This window comes from Empidonax traillii, unplaced genomic scaffold (assembly GCF_003031625.1).
Source record: "Empidonax traillii isolate 1590-97213 ecotype Southwest subspecies unplaced genomic scaffold, ASM303162v1 scaffold309:size1915965, whole genome shotgun sequence".
Lineage (NCBI taxonomy): Eukaryota > Metazoa > Chordata > Aves > Passeriformes > Tyrannidae > Empidonax > Empidonax traillii.
In genome coordinates, this window is record NW_020955502.1 from 406,316 (window position 1) to 422,894 (window position 16,579).

Genomic DNA, 16,579 nt, shown 5'->3' on the forward strand with positions numbered 1-16,579 from the left:
CCATATTTAGTCACCATAGTGTAGCCCCAGGGTGAGGCAGCCTAACTGCCTGCTAGGCTGAGATTTCCCATGAATAATAGCAATTAGGTTTGATATCAGTTATAAAGCAGCATTTTAAAGAAATGGAAGTTTCAATTGCTACATCATTTAGAAAAGTCTCTAAAATTGATTTCAGGGTTCATTCTAAAGAAAGAGTTTCTTTCCTCCCTGTGACGAATTTTGAGGTTTTCCATACATAAACTCAGAAAAAAATGGTTTTCTCACCAAATCTGGGGCAAGAAAAACAGTTTGCGAGTTGTACATTTCTCTTGTGAATTACAGTGTAAAATATCTCCAAATTAATAGCTCAAATTCTGTATTTATTTAAAACTTGTCTCTGAGTCCATGTATTTCTCAGAACTAGGACACCTTTATACTGACATCTTGGGAAATATCACAGAATCCCAGACTGATTTTGGTTGGGTAGCACCTTAAAGTCCGTCTCGTCCCACCCCCTGCCATGGGCAGGGACACCTTCCACTAACCCAGGTTGCTTCAAGCCCCATCTGACCTGGCCTTGGACACTTCCAGGGATGGGGCAACCACAGCTTCTCTGGGCAACCTGTGCCTCCTCCCTTGGAATTTTCCTCCACAGGAAACTCCACAGGAGTTTTCCTCCTCCCCTGGAATTCATGCAGCTCCTTCCTACTGTGGCACATTCAGCTTTGAGGTTCTTCATTAAATCCCAGCTCGAGTCACCTTGGGACAGTCCCTGTGTTGTTGGTCAGTGGTAGAGGACTTGGGGAGATGATTTGGGGCTGTGGGTGACCAGGCTGCTCCGGAGAACTGTGTTCTGGCTGCTCGGAGCCAGTGATTCCAGTTTGGCTAATTTCTCCTGTCACCTTCGGTTAAACTGGATCAGGTGGTGATCCAGTTAAGCACAGGTTCATCCCAGGATTGGGGCTGGCATCTCCTCTGTCTGTTAGAAGTCATGCCATTCCTCCAAGGCTGGTTCACACTCATCACTCCAGAGTTCCTAAAACATGTTTCATTTTCCCAGCATAACTGAGAGTCTCAACCACACAAAGAAATGGAACATAACTTGAGTAAAAAGGATGATATATAAAGTCAGATTTTATTCTGTTCCCTCACAGTACTTTTCCTCATAAATACTTCTCTGGATTATGAAATATTCCTTGCGGCAGGAACCAAGTCCATCAAGGCTATACTATTTCATCCTCTTAAACACCGAGACACCTTGTCTTCAGTAGCTGCTTCATTTATCCCATCAATGCCTGAGAAGGATTCTTTTCCTTTGCAGTATTTCATGGAAGGGGCTTTTATTTGCTGTGATAGAGTTTATCTCTGTCTAAATGAAATTCTATTAAAGATACACCATAGAGTAATGTGTAAGGGTTTAAAATTGGGTTTGGTTTTGGGGCTGTGACTAATGTCATACGGTGTGGGAATGACTGGAGTGAGGAGCAACCCCAGAGCTCTGAGTCAGTGGCACCCAGAGACATTTCATAGAATCCTGGACTCGGGTTGGAAGGGACCTTAAAGGTCATCTCGTTCCACCCCCTGACATGGGCAGGGATACTTTCCACTATCCTAGGTTGCTCCAAGCCCCATCCAACCTGGTCTTGGACACTTCCAGGGATGGGGCAGCCACAGCTTCTCTGGGCAACCTGTGCCAGGGCCTCACCACCCTCACAGGGAGGAATTCTTTCCCAATATCCCATCTAACCCTGCCCTCTGGCAAGAGGAAGTCATTCCTCCTTGTCATGCCCCTCCATCCCTTGTCCCAAGTCCCTCTCCAGCTCTCTTGGAGCTGCTTTAGGTTCTGGAAGGAGCTCTGAGGTCTCCTTGAAGGCTTCTCTTCTCCATCACTGAGTAGGTACAACAGTGAGGCCATACAGTCAGAGGGACCAGAATCTACAGGGAGTTTTAGGTACTGCTGAGTGAATAATTCCCCATAAATGGGGACTTTTTTTTAGGCAGCTATACATTAAAATTCAAAATGTGAGTTCAGAAACAAATCACAGTTGGGTAATAAAGTTACACTAATTCCCCTTCATTGTGAAAACAGTGGCAATATAAAGTGCTTTTTGGAATGTATTCCAGTGCAGTAGCAGCAGGTTTGTAACAACTCAGGGGTGCACTACACTGAATAGCAAATGGGTATAATTCCTGTAGGTCTCTAACTATGGGATCACTAATAATTCCATGCTGAACTCCTTTAAAAAGCACACATTGATGCTGAGAAACACAGCAATTCCTTTGCCATGTGAACAGAAAATGTTTGTGAGACTGTTCTGTTTAAACAGGTCAGTGTTTGTGAGTTGTCACGTCTTGTGCCTCATTATAAACTATCCCATGTGCCTCCTTTTTTTCCAGTATCTTAAATACTCTTCAACAAGAGCATTTCTTTAATTAGAATTAAAAGGTTATATTGCCCTTTTTCAGTTTCTACCCAGATTTTGCCAATCAATCTGTAACTTTACATATCATCACATTATCATGATTTTTTAAAGTATAAATTAGATGCAAAATTTATTCACCATTTGTAAGGTTTTTTTGCTCAACCATTTATAAGTTTGGAAGATTAGACATGTTTGCTTCTCTAAAATGACACACCTCGTTTTTTTCAATTAAGTGTTTGTCTGTGAACAGTAACAACCAGGTTTAAACCTGGATTTGTATGAGAAAAGTCAAATTTATATGGAAAATAAATGAGACTTCGGAAGCTGGCAGAAAGGAAGAATGAACTTCTGGGGGAAAAAAATCCCTACAATTTCAGGGTTCCGTTTATTAGCACAGTTTTTGAAAATAGGGGAGAGGCTGCTGAGGATTGGTTGTCCCAGGCAGGTCTCAAGACAGTGAAATGTGTGAAAAGGAAACAGGAGACAGCAAAAATCCAACAGGTGACCTGACCCAATGTCCTCCTGGCATCACCACCACCCTTGGACCGGGGCTGCTGCTTGCTGCTGCCATCCAGTGTCCTCCCATCCCCCAGGATCATGTTTCCAAAGTGTTGTCTAGATCTGGAACTGCTCCCCTCTCCATCCTGAGCATGGGATGGTCCCCCTGGAACAGGGAGAATTCTAGCTGAGAGAAACGTGTTGCTGGTGACTCTGCCCATGGGGGTCGGAGGTGCTTCGTTTCCATCCGTAGATATTAAGGTGCCCCCACTTACATTTTGAGAGGTTGATGACTTTGGAAATGCTTTGTTTCAGAGAGTTATTTGAGAACAGGAATTAAGACACTTAAACTCTTTTCCCTGTAGTGCTCAGTGCCATCAGTTCCGGCTCCACTGTCTCTCCAAGCCTAAGGAAACGCAGCTGTTAAATGTTCATTAAGTAGGTCTGGCTGTAACAACTGCAGGATGTGTCTGGCAAGTCCCATCACACCAAGAACCCAGCAAAAATCATCTGACTTTATAATTTACATTGCCTGGTGTATTTTTAGCTGATTTTAAATGAGTTTGTTGCTGTTTACAATATTTAACTGTAGTTTTATGCTGGTGGGAGGAATGGGAAGGGTGACTCCAACTATTGTGGAAGGCAGGGAGGGAAACGTGTGTCTCCTGCTGCCTCCTCACTCAAGTATTTCCACAGCCAAGGAACCCCAATTCCCAGGCAAAGATCCCCACAATAAGGAAATTACGGAGCTGTTGGCTATGGTTACCATGTTTTAATTGCTTGACTTTTCATCCTTTCAACCTTACTTTTTGTTTTAACTCAGTCAAAATCAGTATCAAGAACCAGTTTTAAATTAGATACAGGGCATGTCCCAACTCGGATCTTCCTGAGAAATGCTTCTGTCTTATTTTCTGTGTATACACAGAACTACACACACTGGGATAACATTTCACTTTAAAACATTGCTGGTGGCATGTCTCAAGTGTTTAAAATACTAAGCTTTAGTATTTTAGCATTACAAATCGCAGATATTTGCTTCTGCAGTTTTAGCAATAATTTTTTATTCTCTGTTTTCCTATGTTTAGAGTCATAAAATGCCATTTTATTCCTTTAAATTAGAAATAAGGACAAATCAGCATCTCATTTTACAATTCCTGCCCTGTGTGGACACCAAAGAGCAGGGTCTGACAATACCCTTCTCTTATCAATAACATCAGTCTCCTGGGGCTCCTCCTGCCAGCACTCACATCTCAGAAAAGGATAAAGCCACTCTGTTAAGAACCTGGCACTTCTAAGTTTTATCCTCTCCAGCTCTGGCTTATCCATGGGGCAGAGTTGCTCTTGGACAACTTCTGCAGTATTTCCTGTGTCCTTTCTCAAGGATTTTCAGATGGATTTTTCTCAGGAGTGATGAGCTCTTCCGGATGGAAAATATACCAAAGCAAGATTCTACCCAAAATTACATCCACGCAACACAGGGAATGGCTGCCCAGGCAATAACTGAGCCAGATTTGGATGTTCCCTGGACTGAAACATTTGATGTAGCTCATGCTGTGGCTCATGTCCAGTGTGTTGAGCATCCTCATCCAGCAGTTCCTTATACTCAGTGAGAAAGTTTTCCAGTGCCCCGTGAACCATCGCGTAAGTGTTTCACTTTTTGGGAAGCACTGGTTTCCTCAATTGACTTTCTTTGCTGGGATACAGAAATAGTTTGACTGTAGATCCCTTATAAAACAATCTCTGACAAACCTATACATTTATTTAAAATATAGAATCATTGTGCATTTTACAGGTGCTCTGGGGAGGTTGGCCTGGGCAGTGCTGCACACTTTCAGGGATCCCTGCACAATTTCAGGGATTCACAGAATCACAGAATTGTTCAGGTTGGAAAAGCTCTCTGAGATCAAGTGCAACCATTCCCCCAGTACTGCCAAGAACACCGCTAACCCATGTCCCCAAGTCCCGCATCCACATGGCTTTTCAATCCCCCCAGGGATGGAGAGTCCAACACAACCCTAGGCAGCTGTGCCAAGGGTGGACAGCCCTTTCCAGGAAGAAATTTTTCCTGATGTCCAACCTGCACCTCCCCTGGCACAACTTGAGGCCATTTCCTCTCATCTTGTCCCTTGTTCCCTGGGAGCAGAGCCTGACCCCCACCTGGCTCCACCCTCCTGTTAGGGAGTTGTAGAGAGTGAGAAGGTCCCCCCTGAGCCTCCTTTTCTCTAGGCTGAGCCCCCCCAGCTCCCTCAACTAATCCTGGTGCACCAGACCCTTCCCCAGCTCCATTCCCTTCTCTGGGAAGGAAGCCACTCAATGTCTTTCTTGTCCTGAGCAGCTGAAATTTGACCCCAGGATTCAAGGTATGACCTCTACAGGTGGAATTTTTTGTTAAAAAAGCCCCATGCCAGTAACAAAGGAACATGAGACTGGAGAGGACCCTCTCAGTCTCCACATGCACCTGTCAGCCACCACAGCCACGGTCCAACTGCATTTCAACATTAGTAAAATCCTCAGCATTTTCCAGTGTTATTATCATGGTCAAAGCCCTGTTTAATCACAGCCTCCATCTGGCACACACTTCAAAAGGGCCTCCTCCTTCAGATTTATCTCTTTAACTTCACTGGTGAATTTTCCATCACAGTGAATTTCCTGTCTCTCAGCCTGGAGGATGATTGCATTTGCATAAGACTAAACAAATCGGTGTCTTCACTGAGTCACTTTTAGACAAGACTTTAAGGTTTTGTTCTCCCAAGGTCAAGCTTTCTCCAACCCTCCTTGGCCTCTGAGGCACAGGGGGATGTTTCTCATCTTGACAAGCTCCCCTTTGGTCGGAGCCCTCTGAAGCCTGTTCTGGAGCTCTCCAGGCTGATTATCTCCTCTATCACCCACTCCCTTCCAACAGATCTTTTAGAGACTGTCGGCCTTCTCCTGCACAGCCATAAATCCTCAACTAACTTCAAGTGTAACAATATGTAGAGATGTTATCCCAGGACTCGGCTGAGCCTTCCGAGGCCCATTATCTCACAATCTTCTCTTTTAAAAGAACATTTTTGACAGCTCAGTCGTTTTCATCTTTTTTTTCTTCCTGCTTTGACCTTGAGTTAGTTTATTCCTTCCTTTGCTGGATATTTTAAATGTTGCATGAAAAAATCCAATTTATTAAGCCTTTCCTATAGTAAATGATTAACCTGAATATAGTTAAATGAAATGCTTATTAACATCTCCCTGCATAATCCATTTAACAGAATTAGTCTTGCTTATTCAGACAACCTAAAGGGGTCCGTGCTTTTGTCTACACAGCATCAGCATTAAAGCTTATAATTATTTCTGGTTAATGCAGCCCTTGGTGTTAGGAAATGCTGGTTTGTGTGTTCCAGCACAGCACTTCTCCTAATCTCTTGTATTAATTAGAGATACTGATATAATATTACTTTGTTCCTTTCTATTCAGCATCAGGAGAGATGTCTGAATATAATCCTATCTATGCTAAGGGTGTCTTAAATATTTTCACAACTGCTAGCTGGTATAAAACATTAGGATTATGTAGAATAATCACTAAATTAGAAGAAAAGAGAACTTGATAAGAGCTTGTGGCCATCCTAGATGTGCACCTGGGACTTTGGGGTCAGTCATGGGATTTTTCCTTCCACAGGGCTGACTCTGCATGTAAATGATGAGATGGCATTTCAGATCCCTTCTAACCCAAACCAACCTGTGAATCCATGATCTCTTCCCAGCTCTTCAGTGGTGCTGCTGTGTGTGTGGCTCAGCTGGATATTACTCCCTCACCCAAAGGGATGCAGCTGCTCAGGCTCTGAGGAACATTTAATGACTTACCCATTAGCAGGAAAGAAAATTATTGCCCCTCCATGACTGAAGCTGACGTTTTAAACTTACTATGCCTTCTAAATCCTGGGTCATTTTATATTTCAGACATCAGACTTTTCATCAAGCTCATTTAAATCTTCTTCTAGGTGGAAATTCACTGTCTTTTAAGGTGTTTTAAAGTATCACTACCAGGACTGTGAACTGAATTTGCAGCTCATAAAATCACAGAATCACTGAGGTTGGAAAAGCCCTTCCGGATCATCGAGTCCAACCATTCCCCAGCACTGCTAAAGCCACCAATTACCCATGTCCCCAAGTGCCACATCCATATGGCTTTTCAATCCCTCCAGGGATGGGGACTCCACCACTGCCCTGGGCAGCTGTGCCAGGGCTGCATGGACCTTTCCAGGAAGAAATTCCACCTGATGCCAAACCTGAGCCTCCCCTGGCACAACTTGAGGTCATTTCCTCTCTCCCTGTCCCTTGTTCCCTGGGAGCAGAGCCCGACCCCCACCTGGCTCCACCCTCCCGTCAGGGAGTTGCAGAGAGCCAGAAGGTCCCCCTGAGCCTCCTTTTCTCCAGGCTGAGCTCCCTCAGCCACTTGTGGTGCTCCAGACCTTTCACAAGGGTTAGCACAAGGGGAACCAGACCATTTGACCTTGGTTTCTATTGCAGAGTCATCAAAATGTTGTTCTGGAGGAGGATCTTTAACTCTCTCGAGCCCAACCACTGCTCCTTCCCCTCTCTGTGCAGCAAAAGCTTCACAGGCTGTAAAATCAGTTTTAAATGTCATGCTCTGTTGTAATGGTGGTGATAGGGATTATGTAAAAGCCCAGGATAGCTGCAGATGTAATCACAGACTCAAATAATTCCAGCTTTATTTAATGCCTAATCACACATACCTGCACCATTATCTTCCTCCATGAATATTAAGACTGTGACTGTGTGTGTATGTGAAAAAATGACATGGTAAGATTTCAAAGGAGGGGAAAAAGCAGCTGTTTTATGCTATTTTCAAGTGTTTAAACCTTTTCATTTATTCCTAAACTAAGGGCTTAGTCTGACACAGAGAACCATCAAAAACACCATGAAAATTAACAATCCAAGAACAAAGTGCCCTTGCACGTGCAAATGCCCATGGAAGCAAGACTGCTTATTACTTACCAAAATAATTACTCCTTGTAGATGAAGAACCGAGCAGACCACACTAAGAACCTTTAAATTTGTAAATTGTAAAAGCTTTTACTTTTTCAAGTTTGTGAAACACCACCAAAAAAAATCTGTGGAATTTTATTAAGTTAGGAACATCAAAAAATTCAGGGAGCCACAAGAAAAGTGATTCAATACTCTGAGGTGGAAAAGGGCTGCAGAAGCTTATTAATTTTTAAGACCTTTTAAGAGCCAAGCACAATATTTTAAGCTGTATGTCATGCAGTAGGCTTACTGTGACATCATAATTGATAATTAAACTTCTCCAGATTTGCTTCTCCTTCAGGTTTCTCTCCCATCAAATTCCCCTGGTTAGGCAGCTCTGGGAACCATAACTCTTCTCTATTATCTGCCCAAGTCAGTGTCTTTTTCCCTCATTAACTCACCTCGTACCTTTGTGCTGAAACAATCCAGGTATGATTTAATAAACCTTAGAAAGACAGTGCTGGTTCATATGCAGGAAATCAGATTTACATAATTTTCCGCTGGCTTTTATAGCCACCATAGTTCAAATTATCTTTAAGTTGAGGAAACTCTTTTAATACCATAAAATGAAACAGCACCTGTGCTTTGCTCCAGCAGCCTCGCCTGGGTCTGGTAATAAATTAAAGGTTGATTTGTCACACTGACTTCACCCAGAAAGCCCCTTTTTAATGAGAGGAGGAGAGTGCCCTGTCCTGCAGTTAGTCACGGTTATCAGTCACTAAACTAAGCTGCAAAATCAAGTTTAATCTTGTTTTGTTTTGGTTTTATTACCTGAACCTTTCTGCATGGGGGGAAGCCAAATGGGTTTTGGTTGTATCACATACATTAATGTCATACATTAAAAACAGAGCTCATAGCACTGGGCTCTGTACAGACAGAAAAGGGACATTTCTGTTCCAGTGTTTGGACTTAACAAGATCTGGAATTCAGGATTATATTTTTCTTGTATTTTCCCTTTCTTTGCATGTTAGTTTTTATTTACTCAGGAATTTGAGAAAGACTTTGTGTTAAGCAAATAAGTACAATTTCATCAAAGAGACTGGAAATACATAGGAATGTCTTTGGCTGAGCAAAATTGTCAAACTTTGGCTTTTAGACTTAGGCGGGAAATGAGTTGCTTTCCAACAGAATTAAATCTAGTCCCCTCTCATTGCTTTCACTGTAGATCTTAATGCTCGGTAACTTAGAAACAGATCAGTTATTCTGATGGCTAAAAATGAAACACTCATCTGACACTAAGTACTGCCAGTTTTAAATGCTTGCCTTAAAAACAATTTATCCTCTTTAAACAAACAGGAATATTCCCTGAGCAGGGTGACAGGAGGGTTGGGATGCTTTTCCAGTGTTTTCTCTGTTTTCAGGAGAATATTTCTGTTGCCCTAAGTATTATCTTAGAAGAATTATTGAAAGCTAAGAATTTGGTGGGAATTTTCACTGAACCCCTTTTCCTTCTCTCTGCAGCTCCCAGTACAGCCCAGTATGGGATCACCGGTGATGCCGAAGTCCTCTTCTCCTGCTGGTACCTTGTGTTGACACTGTCCTCCCTCAGTAGCATATTCTACCTGAAGAACATCATTCTGCACTAAATGTAAAGACCCATAAAAGGCTTTTAAGGATTCCCTGAGAGTGCTGATGACTGGCTCCAATCTGGTAGAGTTTGTTAAAAGCAGCGTGGGATATAATCAGCCGTGCTTACATGGGGATGATCGCCTTCTGTAGAATTGCTCATTATGTAAATACTTTAATTCCCCTCCTTTTTTTTTGATTAGCTGCATTACCTTGTGAAGCAGTACACATTGTCCTTTTTTAAGACGTGAGAACTCTGAAATTACTTTTAGAGGATATTAATTGTGATTTCATGTTTGTAATCGACAAGTTTTCAAAAGCATTCAGTCATGGTCTGCTGAGTTGCAGACTGTAGTTTACAAAAGAAAAAAGGATATTGCAGTAAAAATGTGCTTCTTTAAGGCTGCAATACAAACATTCAGTTCCCTTCTTGACCACCATTCTCTCCACATTTACACAGAAGCATTTATTCTTTTTTGAGTAAAAAAAAAAATCAAATAATATTGCCTTCAAAGTACTTCTTCAAAATATTACACATATCTAGATTTTCTTCTAGCATGATATTCAGGTTTCAAGAATGAGCCTTGTATTATAACTGCGTTGTGCAGTACTGCTTTTGTTCTCTTCCCTTTTTCCTGCAAATTCAGCATGGTTGTGCCTTCATAAAACACGACTTTCCTCTTCCTCTCCAACAAATCTGGAATGTGTTTTGGGAAATGCTAAAGCATCCTTTTGAGCATAAGAAATCTCTAGCTGAGGATGAAGGTGCTACAGGCTACAAGGAAAACCTCCTCTCCCATCTCCAGGAGGTCCACGAGCTGCTCCACACACAGGGTTTAGGTCAAGGATAGCACCAAGTCCTTTTTGTTTTTACCTCCACCACCACTAACCAGTAGGTGATCTCTGTAAAAATTAGTTTTCCCATTACAAAACACAACACAAATTATTTTGAGGCATCTTTTGAATGTAGGAAGGTTTCCTGTACTCATCCTAAATCCAAATTCCTACATGACTGTAAATGGCAGAAGTTGAATTGTCCCCTTTTGTATTACCGGCAAAACTGATGGGAATTGGTATTTTTCTTGCACTTCGTTTTGTACTGGTTTGGCTAATTTAGCAATGATAAAGGATGCTTTTAAATCTTAGATATCTGAAAATACACAAAGTATCAAACAGAATTTTATATATATACATATATCTATTAAAAGGAGGTTGCTCCAGTAATGGTACTGAAGTGCATGTTGCCGTCCACAGTAGGGTCATCCTTCCAGGCAGGACTTGTGCTCGCACTGTGCAGGTCCCTCCCCCAGCAGGGCAGTCCCCCCACACCATTTCCTAGTCCTGCAGCCCATGAGGATCAAGTTTCAAAACAGTGCATAATGTTGCTTTTATTTTTTAAAACCCCTGGACAGTGTTACCGTGAAATGTGCTCACAGTTTACACCTGATTTCAAACTGCCATCTGTGGGGCTTGCTGGGGCACGACTGTGGCCAACAGTCCTTGAGTCCCAGGTGCCCTGGTGACCCCAAGACATCTTGACTTGCTCTCAAACAACTATTGATGACACTAATAGCAAAACCATTATCCCAGAATCCCAGACTGGGTTGGGTTGGGAGGGACCTTAAAGCTCATCCAGTCCCACCCCCTACCACAGGCAGAGATACTTTCCACTAGACCAGGTTGCTCTAAGCCCTGTCCAGCATGGCCTTCGACACTTCCAGGGGTGGGGCAGCCCCCACTTCTCACCATGATCATTCCCATGTTCTGTGTATGAGCTCAAGTAGCGGACACAAACATTACAGTACAACATTAATTCTCCTCACAGCAGGTTTTGGCAGAGAGCAGCACCAGCTGAGCCCTGGGTGTACTCAACAGTCCCAAACAGCACAGATATCCCATTTTTTTGTCAAGGAGGACTCTGAGTTTTGCTACACTCAATATCTGCTGTCCCAGTGTGCAGCCAGAATATGCAGTGAATCTGCTGTAGTTGCTGATAAAGGGCATAAACAGAGGTATGTTGAATCCAAAGAGGTGTCCTGGGTCACTTTACAGGTTCAGTGACAAACCAAACTATGTCTCCCGTTATTTGCAGCTGTGTGCTAAGCAGTCACTATTTTCAGAAATGTGGCATTTTTTAAAACCTGGAATAACATGACAAAATCCATTCTGTAAGGAAAGAGTACAAATTCAACTAAAATTATATTGCACACAACCCTAATACTCTGATCTCTATTGTATTGCAGCTTTAAAGTGCTCTGTTTTAGAATCCATTCACTATGAAACAGTGGTGCTGCAGGAAGAATTGTGGCAGTACAGTTTGATAAAGAAAAAAAAACAAGGTTAGGGATAACTCAACCCATATGCCTCATCTCATATGGAATTGAGAGGTGGTTCTATGCTGTGGCTGGATCAGATCCTGCATTTTGGTGATATATTGCATTCCAGGGATCCCTGATATCTGGAACCTGATCTTTCCAGCAACAGAACAGAATGAACAGCAGCTTTATTAAATATAGAAAGATAATACATAGTTAAGTGTTGACTGTTTGCATTCGGACCAGGTAGAACCACTGGATGACAGGTACAAGGTTTTTAGTCCTATGTTTGAATTTTTGCTTGGGGGGGGACATAATTATTGTCAGGTCCAAAAAGAAGAAAAAAAAATCCAGCCAAATTCCCAAATATCTTTAGGTGCCAATGGCATTCCTTTAGTGACACAGGGATTGCCGTCTGTGGGAGCTGCGTGCTCAGCAGTGACCTGGGAGTGGGTGGATGAGGCTGCTGGGATGGGTGTCCTCAGAGTCTGTAGAGTTTGGTCTCCTGAAGGTGCTCTGAGACTCTGCAACCCCAATTATGGCTGATTTGGAGCTGGAGGCAGAGTGGATCAAATAAAGACACTTGGTTCTTGGTGAATCCGTGCTGGATGCTTGGTGAATACCTGGTGATTGTACAGGCTGGGACTTACCAGAATGTTCTCTCAAAATGGGCCGGGATGCAAATTGAACACAACATTCCACATTTTAGGAACTGTAGAATGAGAGAATATTCTGTGTTGGAAGGGGCCTTAAAGCCCATCTCGTTCCAACCCTGTAATTTGTGGGGTGCGCTTTAGCCAACTGTTTGAGTGTATGTTCTTCAAAGTTCTGACCCATAATGTTCATATCTGTCGGGGAAATCTTATTATATTTATTCCTACCTTTCAAATGCAAAAAATAAATGGCTTAGCTGAATGTTTATATCAAGGTTGTTGTCCACATTGGAACCCCCAAAGTCTGGAAGTTCCTCCTTGTGCAGTAGCTTGGGGCTGCCACCCCCAAGGCTCTGGGACCACGCAGAGCAGTGGCACTGCTGGTCGGGAATGTGATCCTAATACTCAATGAAAGGATGTCTCACAAGTCCTGCAACAAATGCAGTTTGTTTCTCAAGGGTTTAGAACTTGGCAGGATCCATCAGAGCTAGACAGCTTTTTTTTAAACTGTTCAATAGATTTTTTTTTTCTAATTGTTGCTGTTTTTAAGACACAGGAGTGTTAAAACCCATCACAGTGACAGCTGCTTTTTTGCACATTTTCTGAGCAAGTGTTCTAGATAGACAATGGCAAATGTTCTGCTACCAAAACCTCCACTGAGTCCACGGAACTGTGTTATGAAGAATGTGTATACCAAAATATGTATTTACATGGATAAACAATATGCCTTAAAGACTAAATATGCATTTACTTCTAAGGCTGGATCAGATTTGTGCCCAGTCTGGAGGTAAATAATCCATATTTCACAGCTGCCATGGAAGGCTTTGTTTCTTTGGAGAAAAAAGGGAAGAGAAAAAGCATTTCTTTTAAAAGAATCTTAAATAATTTTAAAATTCTTGCATAAACTGATATATGTGAGGAAGTTTAGAAAAAGTATGGAGTTTAGCCTGACACTTCAGCACTGGCAATGCAGGGTTTGCCATGGGGGCTGTGGTGCCACCCAAAACCTGGCACATCCCCTTTGATGTCCCCTTGTACACTCAACTCCCTCAGGTGGCCCTGAGCTGGGGCAGAGTGAGGGGCCTGGGTGCCCCCCCATCCCTGCAGGAATGGGGCCACCTCCCCACTCCATGCTACTGCTGGCAACACAAAATCCTTTAACACAAGAAAATGCTACAGAAAAAATAGAATTTAAAAAAACCCCAGGAATTAAAAATTCTCCACTCAGCCTTAATATGAAGAGAGCAAAGAAATCAGTATTGGCATGGGAGGGAAGAATTTGCTTTGAATTTGACCAGCCATGAGCACGGCCATGGCAGGGGCAGACCTGTATTTGGGCTGGGTTTGGTCCTTATTTGTATTCCTCTGTTGAGCTTTGAGGGCAAAGGAGGGGATTTATACTGTAATTGGCAAAGTCCATAATCTAACTGGAAACAGCCAGGCCAAGGCACTGGCACAGAGTCTGGGGATGGTTTGTGAGGGATTCTCAGTAAATCCTGCTCCAAGAGTTCTGTCTGAGCAAGGGCAGGGGAGGTTTTACAGGGGCACCTTCAGCGCTGAGCACGTACCTGTTTGTTCCTATCCCCTTATGCCTAATTCATGAAGAGCTCCAAGGTTCCTTTTTATTAGAAAATTCTCATGTTAAAAATGCAGAGATCAGCACATTTGCCACTTCTCATAAGCTTAGTTTTCAGTCATTCATATTTTAGGGCATATTAAGCTTCCCCATCACTGGGTAGGATGAAAATCCACATTACAGGATGGGGGGTAGGGGGTGATTCCCACCCGCTCTGGCTGCTCTGCCTTTGTCTGGGAAGGACTCAGCGAGGCTGTGGGGTCTCTGAGGGGGAGCTACAATGGGTGCATTTTAGTCCCCAGCCACTTTGCAGCCATGGCACAGTGCTTGCTCCACAACTCCTGACTGCCAGTTATCCGAGGTTTGGAGTCAATTTATGCCAAGAGCCATCTCGGTGATGGGAGAAATGCAGGAGGGACTTTCTCCTTGGCTCCCTCCCTGCACGGCGCTGGGTTCTCCCACGCAGTGAACTTTGAAGCACCCACAAACATCCGTGAAAACCAGCACAGTTAACAGGGATTTCCTTGCAATCCCTCAGTGCCTCAGCCCCAGGCAGTGGGAGGCAGGTACGCCTTGGCCCCCAGTAGCAGAATAAATTACACTTCTTCAGCAGCCAGAATTTAAGGACAGGGAGGAGGGGACAGCAGAGTGCTGCTCCAGCCCCGACAGCTACAGGACTTTCCCCTCTTATCAGCCAAATATTAGAGTCCTCATTATTCCTACCCTCTTCTTCTATGCTGCCAGATAACAAACTGCCTGTAATGATGATGAATATTCTCCTCAGTATCTAGAGGGGGAAATCTGTTCTCTCCTAATGCTCATTCATCCCTCTCTTTATTATTTTTCAGCCCAAACCAAAACACAATTCGCACATTACACACCACGATTTATGTGCAATAACATCATTTTCCCACTTCTCATCCCCATTAGAGTCAGAAGCACATCACTCCCATTAACCTCCACGACAGCGACTTAAATGTAAACCACAAGTGAGAATAACCCTCCAAGATGAGCTGGAACAGCAGCAGCCTTCTTTTCTGGTGGGTGGCTGAGGGTGAGATGGCAGGGCCAGGCTTCCCTTCCTCCATTCTGTATATATGTATCCAGGTTTTTTATATAAAACAGACTTTCCTCTCCTTCGGGGTGGTTAATTCTGGCTGGGAGGTGCAGCCATTCAGATGTGTTTGATATTTTGGATGTGTCAGTCCAGGTGGAGCCGTGGCACAGCCAAGAGAGCGAAAGGTGGTGGGAGCTGCAGGACAGGCTGGCTGTACCACTTGAGCCTAATGAGACAGTTCCTGGCAGGAATTTGGTCTCAGCAGAAACTGTGGGAGGCAGCTCAGTTCATTAGGCTGTGAAAGCTTTAAAACCTTCAAGGAACTGGTTCTCCTCTCCCATTTAAGTGAATTGCTGAAAGCGCTGAGTTGTTCTTCCACAGAACTTCGAATTCACCGTTTCCTTCATTATCCTTGACCTTTTTACATGTATTACCGTAAGAAAAACCAAGTTAACTTTGGAGGAAACTACTGCAAATTCATCCCCCCTCAACCTTTTAAAAACAGAGAGCCTGGGAGGCTGGGCCAGGGGAGCAATGGGTCTAATTTGCCTCTATATTCTATATAAAGAGGATTTAATGTCTGCTTGCCAAAAATTGCAGATCATAAATCCCTGTAACTCATTTCTAAATGATTTTTAGCAAGACAGGTGCACAAATGCTCCCCAGATTTGTGTTATGAGTAGCAGAAAGACAAATGGTGTGATGGGGCAAGACGCCTTCCCCTGTGCTGCTCCCAAAGCCTTGGTCCCTGTGTCTTGATTCTCATCTCTTGTTTCCCTTCTCTTGGCCCCCATTTCTTGGTCCCCATCTTTTGGTCCCTGTGTCTTGGTGCTTGTCTTGATGCTCATGTCATGGTTCATGTCTCTTGGTCTCCATCTTTTGGTCCCTTCTCTTGATCCCTGTCTTTTGGTCCTCATATCTTGATCCCTGTCTCTTGGTCTCCATCAGCTGGTGCCCTTCTCTCCCCAGTCACAGAGAAGGGGAAGGCAGGGGAGTGGGAGGAGGAGACTGCAACTCTCGGACTGAGCTCCCAACCCATAACATGGACCTTAAAGCCAGGCATCAGGCAAACAGCCACCAAAGACAACAGGGTGTCCTTCCTTGTGCACTGAGACCTGAGCTCCCACCCTCTCTAACAAGAAGGGCTCTTAGTTCAACTCAAACAAACCCAAAAGCTCCTTGGTGTCCTTCTGACTTAGCCAAACTTCCCTACCCAAGCTGGACACATCCACTCTGCCACCCTCAAGGGTGGGGTGTGGGGACAGTGCCCTTCCATCAACTGCAACAGGGCAGGGATGGCTGATGAGACACGGCGTGGAAAAGACACCTGGGTTTTTCCAGTCTATCCATTTTTATCGTGGGAGCTTCAATAAGTGTCTCGGTCTCGGTTTCAATGCCTTAAGCACCTTTTTGCAAAAGGCTACGATGTAAGAGGGTACATTTAAGAAATTAATTTCCCAAAGTTAATCATGCTCAGTGACTCGGCTCAG

The 16,579-nt window shown here is 43.6% G+C and overlaps 1 protein-coding gene across 2 annotated transcripts in view; it reads left to right on the forward strand.

The window, feature by feature from the left end:
• The window catches only part of NEGR1 (neuronal growth regulator 1), a 214,475-nt gene extending 200,826 nt beyond the window's left edge, over window positions 1-13,649 (forward strand). For both annotated transcript variants that reach the window (XM_027891061.1, XM_027891060.1), the window contains one exon: window positions 9,384-13,649. In XM_027891061.1, coding sequence (XP_027746862.1) covers window positions 9,384-9,508 — 125 coding nt within the window. In that variant the 3' untranslated portion in view covers window positions 9,509-13,649. The remainder of the gene's footprint in view (window positions 1-9,383) is intronic.
• Window positions 13,650-16,579: the final 2,930 nt, after the last annotated feature.